We start from the raw sequence: 19,247 nt of genomic DNA on the forward strand, positions 1-19,247 counted from the left end.
GATGTGCAGATGAGGCTTCTGCTCAGAGGGGCTGTGACCTGCAAAGTGTTGCTTAATAGCCCTGCACTCACCAACCTGCTGACCCCTGTTGTCTTCCTTTATCTCAACATGCTTTTCAAACTCCCAAGGTGACTGAGCAGATGCCCACCTGAAAGTCACCTTTGGCTTCTAATGTGGCTTGCTGCTTTCAAGGAAGTAATTTATTTATGCTGGTTTCATTTGTGTGGTTTTGCTGGTAATCAGTGTGATGAAAAAGAAGGCTCAGGTGGGTTCTCCAGAGGTAGGAGGAGTCTCCAAGCATCTCCAGAATGATGGATTGACCTCCAGATTAACTTGGCCATTTCTGGGTCTTTCAAGCCTGGGATGTCTGGGTGCTGGTTTGGCTTTGGCAACTGGATGACAAACTGCATTGTCACATCTTCAGGTTCTTCAGTGTGTGTTCTGCTTGTGTTCTCTGTAAGTCAGTGTGGAAATACTTCAATAAAAATCACACCCTTTCCCAGAAGAAGATACTGTATCTTTATCTGGCTCTCAGGTAGTTTCCTGGTTTTTAAAAATCTGAAAACAGAAGGTGCTCACTGACCTATTCAGGTCTCACAGGAGCTCTTCTGCTATTAGTAAAGGGCTCTTAGGTCCCTCTGTTCATGCCTTCATCTCAGGGGCCTCAGATTCACTCCCAGAATTTTGCTGCTTGGCCTGTTTCCCTTGTTTCCAAGCTGCTGCTCATTCCTGACAGCTCCAGGCTCAGAAAAGGGCTTTTGATCTCTGGTGAGATGCTGGCAGAGCCTGCTTCGCAGGCATTGGGCCTGGGGTTTCCCCTGCTGGAAAGTGCAGCTTGCAAGATGCATTATTTTTTTTTTTCTGTAACTAAGAGATGGTGAAGCAAGAGGGATTCTGTGTTAGCCTGAAGGGGAGACAGAGCTGTTTGCTGCCATACAATCTCATTAACACGTTACAAACTGAGCCAAGCTTAGTCTGGCCTTTCCCCCATGGGGATGCCTCTGCTTTGTAGTGTGTGCTGGCTCCTGTTATGATCTGTGTAACCTTTGTGTCCAGTGTTCAATTCCAGTGAATTTGGAACCCCTGGCTCTTAATACCTGTGGTACTCCTGTCCTTCAGCAGGAGAGGCATCCATGACACGAGCACTGTGCTGCTTTGGGGGGTTGCAGGGATCTGTCTGGCTTTCCTGTATTTGCAGGTCATGATTAATGGGGGACTGTTACACTCACACATGCAGCAGCTCATCTGTTCACCTGGATTACTCAGCTCAGAGGTGTGTTCCATAATCTTGATTTAATCCTTTTGAAAGGTACAAATTAAAACACAGGGATGCCTCAAAGATTGACATGCTAATGCATGGTGGGACTTTGAGGCAGTGCAATGGAGCTGGCTAAGGGAATACTTATCCAGTGAAGCAAGAAGAGTCCTGGTACTTGGAGGTGCTTAAAACTGGGGTGAATACAGCTCCAGCCAACAAGATGAAGGCTCGTGCCCTGGCTGGAGTCAGCTTCTCCAGGGAGCCATGTTTGGCATGCTCTACCTATTGCAAGCCCCAGTGGGAGCTTGATAACTAGAGTGCTGCTACCCTCTGGATTTAGGGAGCCTCTTGCAGAAGCTGCAAGCAGAAGTCCAAAAAGGGCCTGACAGCTTGGTCAGCATTTCAGGAGGCAGCACTGTCCATCCACTGATGTTTTCTTTACATCTGTCATGGAGTCTTTGTCACACAGGAGATCATGGAAAATTGGTTGTTTCCTTCAAGGCTTACAAGGTTATGCATTATTGATGTTAAAATACCATTCACCTTTGCTTGTTTTCAGGTGAGTTGGTTTGAGATGCAGCCTGGGCTGACTGCTTGGATAGCAGCACACACCTGCTGTGAGGAGCAGCACCAGGCACACAGCTTGGCCCTTGCCTGACTGCAGGAGAGCTCTCATCACATTTGATTCTGTTTAGAAACCAGCCAACAGCTTCTGTCTAGAAACCAGCCAGCTTCTTCTGCCTATCTAATCAGCCTACAAAATTATCAGTTATTCCAGCTTGGTCTTGTCTGTGTTGCTTCAGGGAATAGGCTGAGTTTCCTAGGGAACAGATTCTTCCACCTGGTTTGAAGAGGAATGCTCTTTTTTTCCTGAAAGGGGGAAAACTAATGTTTTACTTTGAAATTAGAAAACTGATGGGGACATACTAATTTTAGCTCTCTCTGTTCTACACCAGGTAATTCAACATAAAATACATACGTATGCAGTGTGCAGGCAGTTGTGGTCTGGAGGTTCACTTGTGTGAGAACCTAATTCCCTCCTGCAAAGTGCTGAACCTGTGCACTCCAGCATTTTTAGGACCTTGCAGGCTGGTGTACCTGCCTCTCATGCAGTGTATCTGTCTGTGGAAGGTACCTGGGACACTGCAGCTCAAGCACAAAAGTCCACCAAAAAATATTCAGAAAAATTATTCTTCAGCTCAAAAGGGATTTTTTTTTTTTTTAACAAACCCCTGTAGATGAGTATCACTTTCTCCTTAAGTGAACATTCCAGAAGGCTGAAGGACTATTTATTGAGACTAAACACAGATGGGGAATAATGAAAAAGGGTAATTAGCCTCATTTTTGTCCCCCTTGGTCTGTGATTCCCCAGAGCTAACATTAAGATAGTGTGGAAAGTTTTATAACTGTGTCAGATCTAAACTGGGGCAGGTTTCCCACGTGAGGAGAGTGTCCTGAGTACTAAAGAGCTGGCATTTTCCACAGCTTCCACTCTTGTTCTCCCTTTCTCAGCAGGAAGGTCGAGAGAGGGTGACTTTGTGCTGCTGTGAGTAAAGATTTTAACTGCCTTCTCTGCCCTACGTCCCCTTATACCCAAATACCAACATGTGCTTTCTCAGCCTGATGTGCACCAGGTGTTTTGGTTAGGAGAATGTAGCTGTGTTGAGCCACCTGGGGGTAAAATTGGAGGGATTTTGGCACTTGGGATGCATAAGGTTGCTATTACACAGCAGACTACAGATAATTAGCCTGCAAGCCTTCTTGATATGCCTGTTTATCTTTCCCAGCTTGCCCTTATCCTGCCTCCATTTCCCCTCTGTGCAAGGATGAAGCTCTGCTGGTGCACTTCTCCAAGGGCTTGCAGGGCACCTTGGAGCTCGCTGCTGAGCTGGGCACTTTGCTGACACACTGCAGCCTTGGCATCCCTTACACAAGTTCTGTTTCTGGCCAGCAGGACTGGATTCAGCTGTGTGGAGTGGAGGCACCACCCTGGGGCAAGTCCTGGGCTGTGGGTGTTGTGTTGTGCCATGGTGTGATGGATTGGGGCCCTCCTCCCTGGTAGCTCTACCAGGGTGTAAGACCAGGGTGCAGGAGACAAGCTGGTGTGTTAGACTCACTCTGCCACTGAACTAATAATTTGGGTTTAAATTTGGGTTTAATCCCCTTCTGCAGATTAGCTGGAGCTGTCAGCATAATGCTCATTCCAGCATGTATTCTTCCTTCTTTTTAGCAGTTTATGTGGCTAAGGGCACTGCTGGGAGCAGATCAACCACTTGCTCTTAAACTAATCTGCTACATTTCAGAACTGCAAGTGCTCTGTGAAACCCCTTTGGGACAGCCTTGACAGTAGGTGTTGTCTTCATGTGGTTTGTGCCCAGCATACATAACCTGGGGCCTTTTCCATGCACTTAGGTTGCAGCATTTCAGTTGGTAACTGTGAAAGGATGGGTGATAAGTTCTTCAGTGGAAGTTGGAATTAACATACCCATCACTGGGCACCAAACCAGCAGGCTGGGTGGGTATGGCTATGCCTAAATGCTTGGCTACCACTTGGAGCTTGGTTCAGAGATGAGGGGTCTTAAGAAGGACATCTGTAAGTATTCAGGGCACTTAGTGATCCAGTTTCTAGCATGTTTTCCTTATAATAACTTCTAAATATGGAAGACATTTCTATTTTACGCTTGCACAACACCTTGTACAGTAGCATCATCTATGCTACCAGGCTCTGGCATGGTCCAAAAAATTAATAACTGTTCTGTGTTTTGGAAGTCTTATTATGCAATTTAATAGCATAGCAGTGTAATGAAATCTCTGTGGCAAAGTGATGAGAGTGAGTAGCTTTGTGTTTGAATTACAGGGGCTGCAAGTGGGTGAGACACTAGCTACTTGTTTTATTGCTGACAATATACTTATTTTCATGTTTAGTCCTGGATTACAATGTGTGAATAGCATCCCAGTTAACAGTCAGGCAAATAGTTATTTATCAAGTATTTAAAAGTGAAAGGTCTTCTAATTTTCCTTAGTAATGACTGTGATTTCTTCCAGCTGAATTAATGACTCCCATTTCTCCCCGTGAAGAACAAGAATTGTTTTGGTTTCTACATGGAGAGAGTTATTGTCTCCCATAATAATGCAGACCAGAGGATTTCTTTTTCCTTCCTGGCCTGGGATCTGGGAAAGGTTGAAATGTGCATAACCTGAATTAATACCTTGTAAAGCTCCTTAATACTCTTCCGTCATTCCTGTTGGAGTGGTGCAAGAGTTGCTGCTGGCATCAGCCCAGCAGCAGCCTGCCTCAGAGCAGCTTTTGTTTCAGTTTATGAGGCAGTAAGTGGGTCTTGTGATGGAATTGCCTTGAAAGGTCACTTTTAATTACGTTTCTGTCGCATTCCTCTGTCCCCAGCTGGGCAGTCCTGGTGGAACAGGTTGCATGCAGCTTTGCAGTTGAATTTGTGCAGCAGACAGCTCCAAAAATGTATGTTAGAGCAGCTGTTGGCAGGCCAAGGGGAGCAAAGAAAATGGAACTAAGTGTTGTATTTTGTGCCCAGCCATTGTTACTGGTACTCCAAGGTGGAGTAGGGTGTGAGAATTGAAGCACAAATAAACCCTTGGTAGCAACCTGTCTTGTGCCCCTGGATAGCTGAAGTGTCTGTCAGTGAAGGCCTGTGCCAGACTCTGCCTGTGCATCATGTGCCTTCTGCTTTCTCACCCTTTCTGGGATTGGGCATCTCCTGTGCAACCAAGAGTGTGCTAACTCTGTCAGAGTGCAAATCCCTAGAGCTGTTTTCGTTTTAGCCTTGTGCCTTTCTTTTCCTCAGCTGGTAGGGGAGACATCAGTTCTCCCCTACCAGCTGAGGAAAAGAAAGGCTGGAGAGGGCTGAAGATACACAGGAGATTAAGGCCAAGGGCCCAGTGCTGAGATCTCAGCTCTGCCACTGGCTTTGAAGACTTGCTCCCTGTTGTGCTGCACCTCTTGGATTCCTGCACACTCGAGGTTGCCTGATGTTTCTCTCTGTGGCTCAGGTGCTCCCTCCATGCCAGGGGTGCACCCTTGATGGCACAGCATTGCAGGGGCTGACAAGAGGAGAGGGACCTTGCCAGGAGCCAGCGCTGCAGAGTGCACAAGAGAGGGTGCTGCTTCTCAGCTTGGCAGGGGTCAGAGCTGGCTGTTTAGATGCTGCATTTGAAAATAAATAGAGTGTGTGATTGCATTGATCTGAACTCAGCCATGGTTGGGGGAATTCTCTTATTGCTGCATGAAGACACCAAGTTTATCCTGTCTAATGAAATCCATGGATGTAGGGCAACCTTTGGTGTATGAGTGCTACATGACATGACCACTGCTGCCAAGGGCCGTGACTGGGTGGTGTGTTTGGGGTGAAATGGGATGATGCTGTGGCAAGGTTTTATTTTCTTCCTGAAGTGCTTTTCTCCTTTTCCTACCCTCTCCCTTACCAATCTGATCAGCAAACACTTCTAAGTATTCCTAGTGTGGGATTGTCTCTATCCGCATGACTGCTGTGGTTTGAAAGGCATGTGACAATGCAGGGGGAAATGGGGTTAATCTCCTCCTGCACTGGCAGAACAAGGCTGAGCAGTTGTACAGCACAGGCGTTTATTCCTGTGCCTTTTCCACTGCATTTGCAGTCTGTGGAGAAGGCAGAAGGAAGTTTCAGATGCTGATTCACTGTCAGGATGGAGATGCGGATGCACTGGTTGTGTGCAAGTGAGATTTCAGGAGATCAGTGTCTCCAGGGTTAGCAGATAACTCTGTGTCACAGCTCCTGGCGTTTCTCCATGACTATTAGCCAGTTCTCTCATGGAAGTTGTGGGGTCAGGTTGGTGGGTAGGAAGCGAGCAGTGATTAGCCAGAGGAGATCCCATGGCTAGCCAGGCTTTAAGCCTCTCATCAGCATATGGTGTAGACCAGGGATGAGCCTGCACATCCTTGCTGGAGCAGATACATCCAGAGGCCCAGGATGCAGGAGGGTGAGATGGAGGATTGTTTCTTCTGTGCCAACTGAGCCGTAGGTCAGGCTGCCTCTGTGCCCATAGAGCTGCAGGGGCCTGGAGAGGCTCACAGGCTTGTGCTCCATGGGAACAAAACTGTTAGCTTGGCAAATCAGGGCAACCTCATTAAGAGCTACTGAGAGCGTGAAAAGCGTGTTGCTGGAGGCAGGTCATGGTAAATGAGGGGGCTAAAGTAGCTGGGGTTTTCTAACAATTAATTATTGAGTGGTTTTCTAGAGATTCTTTCTCATGTTTATAATTCATTCCCTGCTGTAGATGCCATATTGATTTATAATTTTTTGAAGTTCAATATTTTGCACCCTCGGGGCCTCAAACAAAAATTAACTAGAAAATGAGAGTAAATTTCTACATTCTGCCTTGTCAGAGCTTTCTCTCCTGCTGCCCATCCCCAGAGCCAGTTTCCATGCTCTGCTTTGGGTTGCAGATGTTGCCAAGCCTGTGTGCCGTGGGCTGTGAGACATGGGTGGCAGAAGAGCTGCCTCACTGACCAACAAATGAGAAAATCAAAAGCCCAATTAAGAGCCTGGAATTGCCCTCAGTGACCCGAGGAGAGCATTTAGTAGCTGCTAGTGAGACAGGCCTGTTTGAATGAATAAGCATTCCAGTTTGTTGGAAAGAAAAAGCATCCCCTCCTCCCCCAGCTCTAATTAGCTACTCTTTTTCTTTTTTCTGCCATGAATGTAGAGGGTTTGTCGCTGGAATGAAATCTTAACAAGATGTGTGTTCTTCAGCTTGCAGCTGATGAAGGTGATCTCTGTGCAGGGGATGTGGAGACTCTGGTACCTGTTTTCTGTGTTTCCTTGATGGATCTTTGATTTTACTGTTGTGCAGCTCTTCCTTACCCTCTGTTTTTTTCTCTTTTCCTCCAACAGGGTGACTAAAGAAGTAGACTCAAACTCAAAAGAAGCTAAATCTTTTCTGAAGCAGCAAGAGAAACTGCAGTCAGCAGCTCCAGCTTCTTTGCCGACAGTCTCAGGGTGAGTATGGGATTTTCCTGCCCAGGTATGGGCCCTTAGTGAGAAAGATGGCACTGGAGCCAATGGTGTAGGCTCTGCAGTATTTAATGCGTGTTTGTTTTCTGCAGTATTTCAGTGGGAGCAAGACTAGGCCTGGAAGGTGTGATGATTTGGGCTGGAGGGAAGCGGGGGAGGCAACCCGTGAGTTCCAGTGACTCACTTCATAGGTTCAGGCTCAAATTTTTTAATCCTCATAAATCATTCATCCTAGTAAGGAAATAGCGATTTGACTGTCTCAGGCAGCCTGATGAAACTGCAGGTAGCCAAGGAACATTCCTGAGATTGCCTGCAGTTCCTTTGACAGGTGCTCCTCAGGGTTATAAAAGCCATGTCAGGCTGGGCTGTGGCTTCTTAGAGACTTTGGGTGAGTGTTTAAATGAGAGATGGTTTTGCCTCTTTGATGTTCTCTAATATAATTTTGATGTGGATTTGTCACTTTCCTGTTCAAGCTCTAATACCTAATTCTGAGATTATCATAATGCTTGTCAAAGATACAAGGAGGTCAGGTCCCCTGTGCATCTGAGATGCCAGTCTGGTTCCTGATGAGCGTGGGAGATCACCAGCTTCTTAGGAATAGAGGAGATGCTTCTGTGTTCCAGTGATGTTTTTTATTTAAGTCAGTTGTTTGCACTTATATTTGAAAGACATAAGCTGCATATGATTTGATCACACAGAAACAGTACCCATCAAATAAATACATTGTCCTTCCTGTCTGCTTAGAATGTGAGTTAAGGCTGCCTTTCCCTGAGATGCTGTTATTCAGTTGCTGCAGCTGGATTGTCACTCATTTTTCCAGCTAAGTGTTGCATAGCTTGTACTTAGCTCAGGGTAGTGAAAGCAGTGTGTGTGAGTGTGTGAGTGTGTGAATGTGTGTGTGTGTGTGTGCATGACCCTTGACAGCTGCTGTTCTCTGAGTGAATGAAGGCATAGATGAGCATAGTCTTCATGCTCTTGTTCACACTGCACAAGGGTTTGTCCTTGCAGAGCTCATTAATTGTAACCTAAGTGTTGTGTACAGGGTTTTGTGCTGGAAAACTTGCCTTGGGTTGGGCTGGCATTCTTTGTGCAGTTTTGGTGGCCAAAGTTTGTTCCAGTGGCAGCTGAAGCTGGGGCAGCTCCACACTGTGCATGCTGCTGGTGGTCCCATGTCTTCACACCTGCCTTCCAGTCTGCTGCTCTGAGTGCAGGCAGGTTTGGCAGCCCACTGGGAAAGCTCCAGGGGTTGTTCATCTTCCAGTTCAGCAGAGATCCATGTGTCTTACAGGCCTAGGGGAGGAGCTGGGTGGCCTGTGCAGACTGGTCATTACCGAGGGCATGGTTGCTTTTGTTGGAGCTTGGATTGCACAGGAGTAATAGCCACAGCTCAGTTTGAGTTCATGTTGCAGATATCTGAAGAATTCACATCAGATATGGAAAAAAGTAGACTAAAAATCAATATAAGAAATAATGAGTTCAAGGACTTTAACTTTCCTTCAGTGAGATTATTTTGGAAGCAGCTTAATTAGGTCATTGTTCAGCTTGCTGATGTGTGATGTCCTACTGACAGTTGCTTGGCCAGAACATGAGGTGACCTGGCTGTGGAGAAGGGTGGGGAAAAATATCCTGGGCTTGTATGTCTTGCCTTTCTTCAGAGCATCAAGCTCCAATGCAGCACAGCCCCAAATGCCATCCCTTTCACAGCCTCCTGCAGTGCATCCTGGCTTTGTGCAGGGATCCTATGGCAGAGGAACAGCAGTGGTGTTTGGATCAGTGTGTGGAACAGCCCAGTTCTCTCGAGGCTTTAGCAGGAGGTTCTCTGGGGCAATCTGGCCAGCATGGGCCCTCTAATCTGAGAGTCTTGGACTAGTATCTGAGACTGATCCCTGAGACTGCCAGCAAACATGTTTGCCTTTGGGCTTAGGAAGATGCTTCCAACTGGGAAGCCAGCCAGGGTATTTTCAGGTGAGAAAATTACTAGCAGGCTTGTGGTATTCCTTAAAGCCAGAGGCAAGCCTCATATGTTAAGCAAATCACAAAGGTCAGGTTTTAGACTTGAGCCAAGCTATCCAGACCCTGCTGCTCTGGAGCAAAGAGTCACAAGCCTTGGTGACATGCCAGAGCAGTGCCTGGGGACTGACAGAGGCTGGCATAGCCTGACAGTTCTTTGCACCTTTTGTCTACTTAAAATAGAAGTTTTGGGGGAGCGGGTACATTTTTTCCTTATGGATTATGGGAGAGCCCCAGTCTATTGCCACAAGGCAGTGAAAAACGTGATTTTAGGATCTTAGCTGTGCCTTTGGACACCCACTGTGCTGTGAGCCATTGTCAGCCCCCAGGAGCTTTGTCAGCTATTAAAAAAAAAAAAAAAACAAAAAAAACCCTTTCCCTGTGTGCAGGCAATTCGAGCAGCTAATAGTGGCCTCTCCATCTGGCTTTTCTTTCTTCACCTTGCAAGCAGCATGTATTATTTCTGAATGCAGCCAGCCTACCCTGCATTTATTGAATTTCCCTTCTCTAAACAGACAGAAGTAACCCAGAAAAGCAACGGTCACAAAACCAAACATCCGGCTCCACGTCTCCGTGTTACAAACCCTTGCAAACTGTCTGGTCCAGGGGAGGGGATGTTTGGGGCTGAAAGTGCATTTCCTGAATGTGTTTAACATCCATACCGGATGTGCTATAAAAAGCTAGATTTGTGCTCGTGAGGGACATGGGGGTGGTTGGAGGAGAATAACTTAAACACTTGGCTGTAATTAAAGCCAGGAGTACAAAACAACCCACCCAGTTCTCTCAGCAGGCTTTGCTAGAAAGGTCAGAAGCTGTTGGTTCCCAGGGATGTGATGGTTTCCCAACCTTCATATCATTCCCATCGTGTCCCCCTGTGACACACAGCTAGGCAGTGTCCTGTCACCAGCGGGTATGGGTTTGTTGGAGAGGTCTGGGGTTGTGATACTCTATTCCAGTTGTTTCTGTTGTGCTCTTGGGTTCTGTAAGGCTCTTGCTGATGCTATCAGAGGTATCAGATGTGGTGAGGGGACCCACTGATTTCTTCTTACTTGCTGCCCCAATAAATGGGTGGAAGGCTCCCAGCATCTAAAAAAAGCCCTCCACCCACCCAGCTAAGCCTTCATGTCTGTGTGGTTTTGGGCTCATTTCCTATCCTTAACCACTGCTCCAGGACCTTTTGGGGAAAGCAAGAGTAGATCCTGGCTGTAAATGAAATGCATTGACCTGATGGAGGGATCAGTGGGAATTCCTGGTACTCCAAGAGATGTTTTTTGCCCTCTTCCCAGGCCAGGCAGGAAGGTAGGGTCCATCATCTCTGTGCCAGCAATCCCGTTTTACAGCAGCATTTCATATTCAGAGGATGTTAAAGCAATTTAAATCCTCCAAGCAGCTTACTGCAAAATGACTCTGTGCATGTACTTGTGAGACTCAGCAGGGGCTGAGCTCCAGGCTGGGAGAGCCCTGCACGGCCCCAGCCCTGCGGGGGGAGCAGCCGCGATCCGCCCGTCCGTCCTTGGCTCTTGTCAAAGCACGATGGCATTGCCCAGGGAACAGTGGTGCTGTGGCAGTCCTAAAAATGGAAAAAATGTAGTTGGTGGATCTTATTTGAGATTCTCTTCTAGGAAGCTGTTTCTACACAGCCTGAACAGGAGCCAGGAAGAAAAAGAGGTTTTTCACTGGCTTTGTTCTTGCTTTTGCTTATTACCGAAACCATTTGTAATTAAATGTAGACTTGCTCACTCAGCCCAGCTGTTGCTTTTCTGTTTGATCCTGCCTGAAATTACAGTGGTGGATATTTGACCTCCTAGGCCTTTTCATGCCTTGTAGGCTGGTATAAACACCGGGTACGATTTGCCTTTGAAGCAAGCAGGCCCTGCTCCCACAGAGTTCAGGAGGTGCTGTGCTTGCCGACCCCCAGGCTGCGTTGGGACTGTGAGGGTTCGGACCTCAGTACAAGACCCTGCAGGAAGAGGCACTGCAGGACAGCTCTGACCCTGAGAACACATACTTGCCCTGAGCAAAGCAAGCCAGATAAACTCTAGCCTGTTCATGATGGATGCCTTCCTCCCAGAGCCTACAGTAGAGCAGTTCACATGGACTGACTATTAAATGGTGTGAAAAGCTTCAGACCTTTTCTTTTAGAAATAATTTACTCTGCTACATGCCGACAGTGGAGTAGAGGGACTCCAGCAGGAAGACATCTGTCTATGGCTTCTCTTCCACCTTCAGTGTGCAGGGGGAGCCAAGGTGGCAGTCTTTGTGGGAGGATAGGGATGGTGGGAGAACCTGATTCCTGTTTGCGGAGTCTTGACATGTTACTGTAATTTCTAAGCCGACCTTCCTCTCCAGCCTGGCCCCTCCTAGGAGCTACTTTGCATCCAAAGTTTTTTCTTGCGAAAGATGCTCTTTCTGCATGAGTTGTTTGGATCCCTTTGCTATTATGACCAACACTAGTTACTTGAGATCATATGTGGACACTGGTGAGACAGGCACAGGCTCTTAGTTTTTGGAATCTTTGGATGATCCAGAGCAAGTGCTGCAGTACTTGCATACATCTAGGAAGCAATTTCATTTCATAGCAATCCCATGGGCTTTTATTCCTCAGAAAGCAGAATTTACAGTCTTCAGCTCAGCACCAACTGCAAACAATTATTAAGCTAAAACTCTTGGACATTTTTCTGGTACAGGATGAGTAAGAATGCCAGTAAAGCAAGTAATCAAGACCTTTGGGGGAGCTGGTGATGGGGTTTTTTTCAGTAATTGCTTAAGCACTTGAATAGTTGTGCTCTTCCTAGTGAATTCAAGGTTTCCCATCTTTCTCCTGCGCTTCCCTCAATGTGCTCCAGAGAGTGCTGTTCTCCCAGACGGAGAGATCCAGCCCCTTGCACCACAGCCAAATGTCTGAGTGTAGTAGCACATGACATACTTTTCTGTGAACATGATGAACCAGCTAGGGGCAATACTCTGTGCCTGAGAGCTAGTTTTACTTATTTCCTATTCATATGCTTTTATTGTGAAAGATTAAATGTGGCAATAGCTGTTCCAAGTAAATAATTTCTCTTCAGATCTTAGATCCCTTGATGTTATTAACTTCATTTTAATTATTCATTGTTAGTGTCTGTCTACTGTTTTACACGTATCCACTCCTTGAGTCAATGTGGTAACAAGGCTAGGTGAGTTTTTGGAGTATCTTGGTTTTATTTGCTAATGGATCTAAAATTAATTACTCTGTAGGGATGAATGTGGAAAGGTGTTTGTACGTGTCCAGAGGGGGAAGTTTGTTGGGAAAAATGATCTGTTCAGTGTTGAAGGGTTTTCGTCAGCTATAGTAAATAAGATGCTGATTGCTGCACACTTGTAAATCATGTGAAACACCTCTGAGCATCTGCCTCCCCTCTTGAAGTCAGAGTCACATGAAATGAGAACCCACAGCACTGAGGGTGCCCATCTCAGCCAGTGCAGGTTGGCAGCAGCAAGGGCACCCAGAGGGGTTTCACAGCCCAGGTGAGGAGCCCAGTGAGTCTGGCTGTCCAAGCTGTGAGCCATGGCCTCATACCATTGGATCCTGTGCTGGGGACCTGGCTGCCTCCTGCAGACTGGCTTATCCAGGGCTGCAGTCACCTCTGAGGCTTAGCTATGAGTGAGAGAGCTCTGCCATTTTGGGACTTAGCCCCTTTTCTGAACAGTTCTTTCTCCTGAGCCTTATGTTAAACTTATTTTGATAAGAAACAGAGCTCTGAGTGTGGGAAGTTTCATACTCACTCTCCCAGACTCAAAGCAAAACGTGCACTAAACATCCTTGTTTTAAACTAGTCTCTCAGGAGCAGTTCTTTCTTGTTCTCAGGCCAAATGAGTCAATGCCTTCTACCCCAGGCTCTGTTTGTAACAGAAATGAATGAGATTCTTTCACTCTGTGCTGTGCTTTCCTGTGGCCCTGCTACCACACGTGCAGCTGCCTTTCTCTGGGGCAATGGCATCTTATTGGAAAGAAGTTTAGCAGTGCCTGTACAGCTCTGTGCCTTACTCCAGTCCTCTGTCTTGATGTGGCTAAGCTGGATCCCTGGGCTGGACTAAGTGGGATCAGCTGTTTCTTTTTCTAGTCTCGTTGGAGGTTCAGCAGAATGGAATCTCAGCTATTTGAGGACTTACTTCTCTAAAGCATCTGTCTTATAAAATAAAAACAACCCCCCACTAGTCTGAGGCCTTTGATAATTCCCCAATGAAAGTTGTGGGGCAGTTTTCCCTTAGGGCAATACAGGTTTTATGAAGCTTATTTTCATATGCTTTCATCTCTTGGATCTAGAGCATTTCTCTTTCTCCCTCTGTGCAAATGATTGAGGAAATTAACTGCTAATGGGGAATGAAGCCAGCTGAATTTTTATTCCAGACCCCTTGCAAAGTTGCAAAGGGAAACCCCTGTATCTTCCCATCCTGGACTCGCTCTGGTTGGAGTGAGAGGTGAGAAGGGCAGCCTTGCTTTATGGATAAATCCTGGGATTGAAGGTGGATGCTTAGAGCTCCTGTTCCCAGCTGTGCCATGCCTTGGGTGTCTGTCTACCAAGATTTGTTTCTACTTCTGTTTTATTTTGCTTTTATAGTGCTTCCTTGCATATTAACTGAGCCTTACCATCTCCCTTGAGTGTCTCCCCCATACCAGATGCTTGTGTTACATCCTCTTGCTTTCCCACACTTGTGTTCCTCCCTTTTTCTCATGTCAAAGAGCAAGTTCAGCTGAATCATTCCTCATAAAATAGGAACCAAGTCAGTAAGGCTGGAGTGTCAGAGTAGAGTGATGCTCCCTTGCTCTCAGGCAGTCCTATTGCCCCAGGCTTTTCACACAGCAGTGGCTTCATTCATGGAAAATCTCACACTAGTGGCCTCATTCATGGAAAATAAGCACACCAGTATTTTCCAGCACATTTGTTAGCCAAAACTTTGATCTGCATGCTGTGTTGTCAGCCTTGTGCAGGACTGTGTTTAGAAAATGGGCATGCTCAGGCTGGCTGGATTGATACCAAGATGTGAAGTCAAGCAATTAGGGTTAGTTACCAGCTAATGCCAGCTTTCTCCCTTCCTGCCTGAAAGGAGATGTTGGTGTGACTGAGCTCTTGGAGGGTGCTTGGTCTCTCTTCAGCTGGCACCAGTCTCTGCCACTGCTCTTTTGTTTGATTCTAGAAAAAGACCAGGAGAGGCTGAGCAAGTGTCTGCCTGGCCCATGGGGATTTCCTCTGCCATGAGGATGGTTAGGATAGCTGGGATTCACTTCAGCTGTTGCTGTCCTGGTGTGGGGGTGGCAGAGTCCCCCATTTTTTTCCACTGCTCTTATTCCTGCAGAAAAACTGAGCCTTAAGTGAACTGGTGCACAGTCTGAGCTGAAAGGGCACCTCAAACAAGCTCCAGTCTGTCTCAAGCTCTCCAGGGTGCTCTAATCCAGTCTGCCAAGCCATGGAGTACTTTGTTTCCCTATCCAAGGAGTTTCAAAGCCTTACTAATGTGTTGGGTTACAGCCCAGTCCTCTCTGCCCCGGAGCCCTTGCCATTGTGCTTTCCAGAGCGTGCGTGGTCCTTGAGGCAGTTGCTGTGCAGGGGGACCCTCTGCAGAGGGAGATAACCAGGGTTGTGTTGGCAGCAGATGTCCCTCTGGGTGTGCAAGGACACGTGTGACATGCTCTTGTACTCGCTGAGGCAGGGAGTGAAGGGAACAGATTTATTTGACATTTCTATTGGAGACCATTCTTTTTTTCTGGGAATCCCAGGGGAAGATGTATTTTGTGCCATCTCTTCTCATAGCATCTACTATTGATTCTTCAGGGTGGCAAGGCCCTGGCACAGGCTGCCCAGAGGAGCTGAGGCTTCCTCATCCCTGGAGTGTCCAGGGCCAGGTTGGATGGAGCTTGGAGCACCCTGGTCCAGTGCAAGGTGTCCCTGCCCAAGGCAGAGGGTATAGAATGAGATGATCCTTTTTGAGATCCTTTCCAACCCAAACCATTCTAGGATTCTGTGATTATGAGCAAATAATAGAGGATATATATGAGCCTGATCTGACTTTGTGCAAAACCTTTGATACCCTTTCAAGAGCTCATACTTCAGTGCTGTTACTAAAACCCCCAGGCAGCCAGTGGACAATAGTGATGTCTGTTCATCACCAGGCTGCCTGGCTGGAGAACAATGATGGCATTTCTTGAAGTAACAAGTCCTGGGCATGTCCAGGGTTGGATTGTAACACTTTTTTTCCCCCCCTTTAAGCTGTAGGCTTGAGAGCAGCAGGTCTGGTTGCGGCACCCATTAATGGAAGTACAGAGGAAACTTGCACCTCTTGGAAAATACTGAAAGAAAGTAATTGATTGTTTTTTTAGATTCTTGCCTGTTTTGCCTTGAGGTTGTGTATGCATATGCTGTGTTGGGTATGCTGTACACCAGTATGTGTTTGCTGTTCAGAGATCTGTTCAGATTCTTGTTTAGCAGCAAGGAGGGGGTTAAAGAGAACTCGGGAAGGCTGGCTGATTGCTGCTCATGGCTTTCATAATGCAAAGCCTGTGGGAATTCAGCCGGCTTCATCTCTGTCTCCCCCCACCCCCTCCCCTCTGCTAGAGGCAGGATAACCTTCCTGACTCCTCTGGAGCTGCGTCCCTGCCAGTACAGCTCACACAGGGAAGCTCTGCGAAAACCCAGCAGAGGCGTAAGCGTGTGAAAGATGAGATTTTTTTAACTTTCCTGGGAGAACACTGGAAGAGTAATTTTTCAGTGTGGTCGTGCTGTTTCCTTACACTGTGACTGGGATGCAGCATGTCTGCCTCTTCATCTGTGACCTGCAGATTTCCCATTGCAGGGCGGCTGAGGAAGCAGCTGGTATATGTGATATCTCTGACTCTCTGGGGACTGGAATGCAGGGATGTCCTTGGCTTTGCTGTAGGTTCTGGATGATGCACAGCGAAGTTGTTCAGGCCAGAAAAAATAGGAAGGTGGTTCAGCAGGGGTTTGTACAGCACTGCACACTGACCTGCAGCCATCGCAGTGCTGCGATGTGCACCCTGCGACAAGGGCTTCCATCCAGCATTTGGTGTTAGAGAAGTGCTCAACAGACAGTGCAACCCAGGGCCTTCTGTGTAGCGTCTGCTTTAAGGACAGGCACCATCATGGTGTTTTTCCTAATGTGTGAAATCCCTTCTCCCTCCCTGCTGTTTGCAGTAACCCTTTGGAAAGCTGGAAAGGCTCTTCATTTCCTTTCCCACTCACACGCGTGCGTTTGTGAGCCTCGCCAGCGCTGTTTGGCTATTTGCATTGGGAGGGATTTTTTTCTACTTTCCCAAGTCATTGCAAAGTGTGTAGCATTTGTTTTGGAAACAAAAACACTTCTGGAGAATTACATGGCCTCTGCAAACAGACCAGCACAAAACAGGTCATGTGCTTTGGGCTGACTTTGAAGACTGTACAGGATAGCTGTTTCCATCCTTGCTTTATGGTTTCATGGCTGAGTTTAACAAGGAACCCTTAAGAATCTTTTGAAGGAGTAGTATAGCAGCAGCTTTACAGGTCCTGTGGGACAGTCAGGGTGCTTAGCTGCTTTCCCCTGGTCATTGTTGTGATTGTAGGGCACGGTTTGGATTTTTTATGGGGATAGAATACCTGCACTCAAACAAATGGGGGAGGGTTTTTAATCTTTACTTTTCTCAAAGCCTTTGGAAGTAAAAGTTTATTATTGAATATGAGTAAGAGGTTGTTGGTCATAGCTGTTGATGGACACTACAGAACTGTCTATCTTCTACTTCTTTTGTTACAAACAAATGTCTCCTGGGAAAAAGTTTCCTGCTGCCTCCTTCCTTTAGCTCTAGGCAGGCGGGATGGGAAGTAGGTTGCACTGCCATTACAAGTGCTTTCCTGTCTCTGCATGGCACAGGGATCCTCTGGTCAGCTTTGATACCTTCCTGCTCCACAACCTGCCTTGCTCATGTTGAGCCAGGTCAGCAGGTATTTGTGCTGCTTTGACCTTAGCTACTGAAGTAGTCTTTAACAAGTGTGGGACTCAGTGGCAGGTGTCACACTCGGTTATTTGGAGTCAGATCTGTTCTTAAAATAAAAGGAAGGCTTTGAGTGCCATCCAGACTAAAACAGCACAAACATCTCAGCCTGTAGCAGTTTTGAGCAGCATGTACAGCTGTGTTGGAACACAGCGCCTTTATGAGCCCACCCTGGCTTCTTGCTGCCTTTTTTTTTTTTTTTTTTTGAGTAACAATGAAAAAATGCAATCTTTCAGTGTCCTTTTTTTTGTCAGGATCTGTGCTTTGCAGGAGGGACTCTGGGCTTTAGCACCATTTTAATTAGAGCCAGAACTGGTGGGTTTGTGATGTGTGCTGAAGGTACCAAAACCTTTGCTGGAATGGGTGAAAATGTTTGGGACTGACTGTCCTGTAACTTTACTCCCTGGAAATGCCCTTTGCCTGGTCCTGATCACTGTGCTGTGGTTCCTGTCCTCATTCATCCTGGCTGTTAAGCAGAGAATTGAAGGCACCCACAGGCTGGCCTCCCTGAGGTTACCTGGGAAGCCTGGTCAATGCAGTTTCCCAGATCTGAGGCTGGCCCTGGGCTTCTGGATTGTCTTTCTTGTAGCATTTCCTTCCCATGTAGCCTTTGTGACTGCTGGGCTAAATACTGCTGCTTTTAGGTAAAAAGTATGATTGTGCATGAAAAATGGTTTTCAGTAAAACTAAAAAAAAGACAAAACTCCAAAACCCTCTCTGAACTGGGCATGCCTAACATGGCAGGCCTGCAAACTGGCTCCTCAGTCAACTACTGTCAGCTCCAGCCTCTGCCTGGCTGCTAGAGCTGAAGGCCAGAAAAGCTCAGGAGTTCATCTGCCTCAGCTGCTGAATGGCACACTTCTCCCCAGCCACCCCTGTGCCAAACCAGTGGCCTTTGGCCTCTCTTTGGCCTCTAATTTTGAGTTCTTCAACCCAAATAAACGAATAATCCTCCCTTTCTTTGAGCTTAATTAGCAGTGGCAACTAATTGTTGAACAAATAATTTGAAACAATTACAAATATGCTAGAACTTCCCAGAATACAGCAGATTTCTTGAGCTCTGCTTTTGGGGATATAATTTAGGTGTCACTAGGATGTGGTTGTGTTTATTCCTGTTTTGTGTGGAAGAAATTGCCCCTGCCCCTCTTGCTCTCCAGCTCTGTCAAGGTGCCTGTCTCTGAATTTGAGGATGCACAGTGGCTGATTTATGTCATTTACTGGCTTGACCAAGGGCAAACTCCCCAGCTGCATAGCTGTGAGTGATTCATCTTTTCTCATCCATGGAGATAAATGTCAGGATGGATGTCAGCTGTCTGGCTGATGCATGAGTGAATCTGCTTTCATATGTGCACCTTGAGCCAAATGTACACACATGAATTTTTTACTGTTTGTGATAAACCTGGAAATGCAGACTGTGTTGGAGGAAGAGGCCTCTTGATTTTAAATATTGATACCAATTTAACAGGGCTGGGGCTGTGACAATCTGGGAACCTTGAAGCATTAGTCAGAGATTATGCTGAATGCCATGGGGAATTCAGTGGTGTGTAAAATAAAAGGAAGAGCTTTGCAAAGTGGTAACGTGTTTCAGATGGAGGAATAACGGATGGGGTCCTCTTGGGTCCACAGGCTGTGAGGCTGAAAATGGAAGAGATTCAGGCTGAGTTTTTGGAAGGGGCTCCAGACAGTTTTTTTTATTTACTTTGATTTGTGATGTAACTAAAAAGAGAGCAGCTGCCCAGAAACCTAGGCGCCTCTGGATTGATTGCTGTGGAGGAAGAGGTGAAGACCCCATTCCTTGGAAATGCTCAGGGCTTGGGGAGCTGAGTGTGGTAGGTGGTCGTCATCTCTAGAGCCTCAGTTCAGAGAGTATCAAGTTCTTCTGCTGTGTGGTTCTTCATCAGCTAATCAAGTTGAACAGTCATACAGAAGGTATGCTGAG

General features: G+C 46.8%; 1 protein-coding gene across 1 annotated transcript in view; it reads left to right on the plus strand.

The window, feature by feature from the left end:
• CFDP1 (craniofacial development protein 1) overlaps positions 1 to 19,247 on the plus strand; it is a 60,221-nt gene that overhangs the window by 8,630 nt on the left and 32,344 nt on the right. The window contains exon 5 of the mRNA XM_059857192.1: positions 7,162 to 7,266. Within this exon, the coding sequence (XP_059713175.1) occupies positions 7,162 to 7,266 (105 nt within the window). The remainder of the gene's footprint in view (positions 1 to 7,161; positions 7,267 to 19,247) is intronic.

The sequence above is a fragment of the Haemorhous mexicanus genome, chromosome 12 (genome assembly GCF_027477595.1).
Source record: "Haemorhous mexicanus isolate bHaeMex1 chromosome 12, bHaeMex1.pri, whole genome shotgun sequence".
NCBI classification, from domain to species: Eukaryota; Metazoa; Chordata; class Aves; order Passeriformes; family Fringillidae; genus Haemorhous; species Haemorhous mexicanus.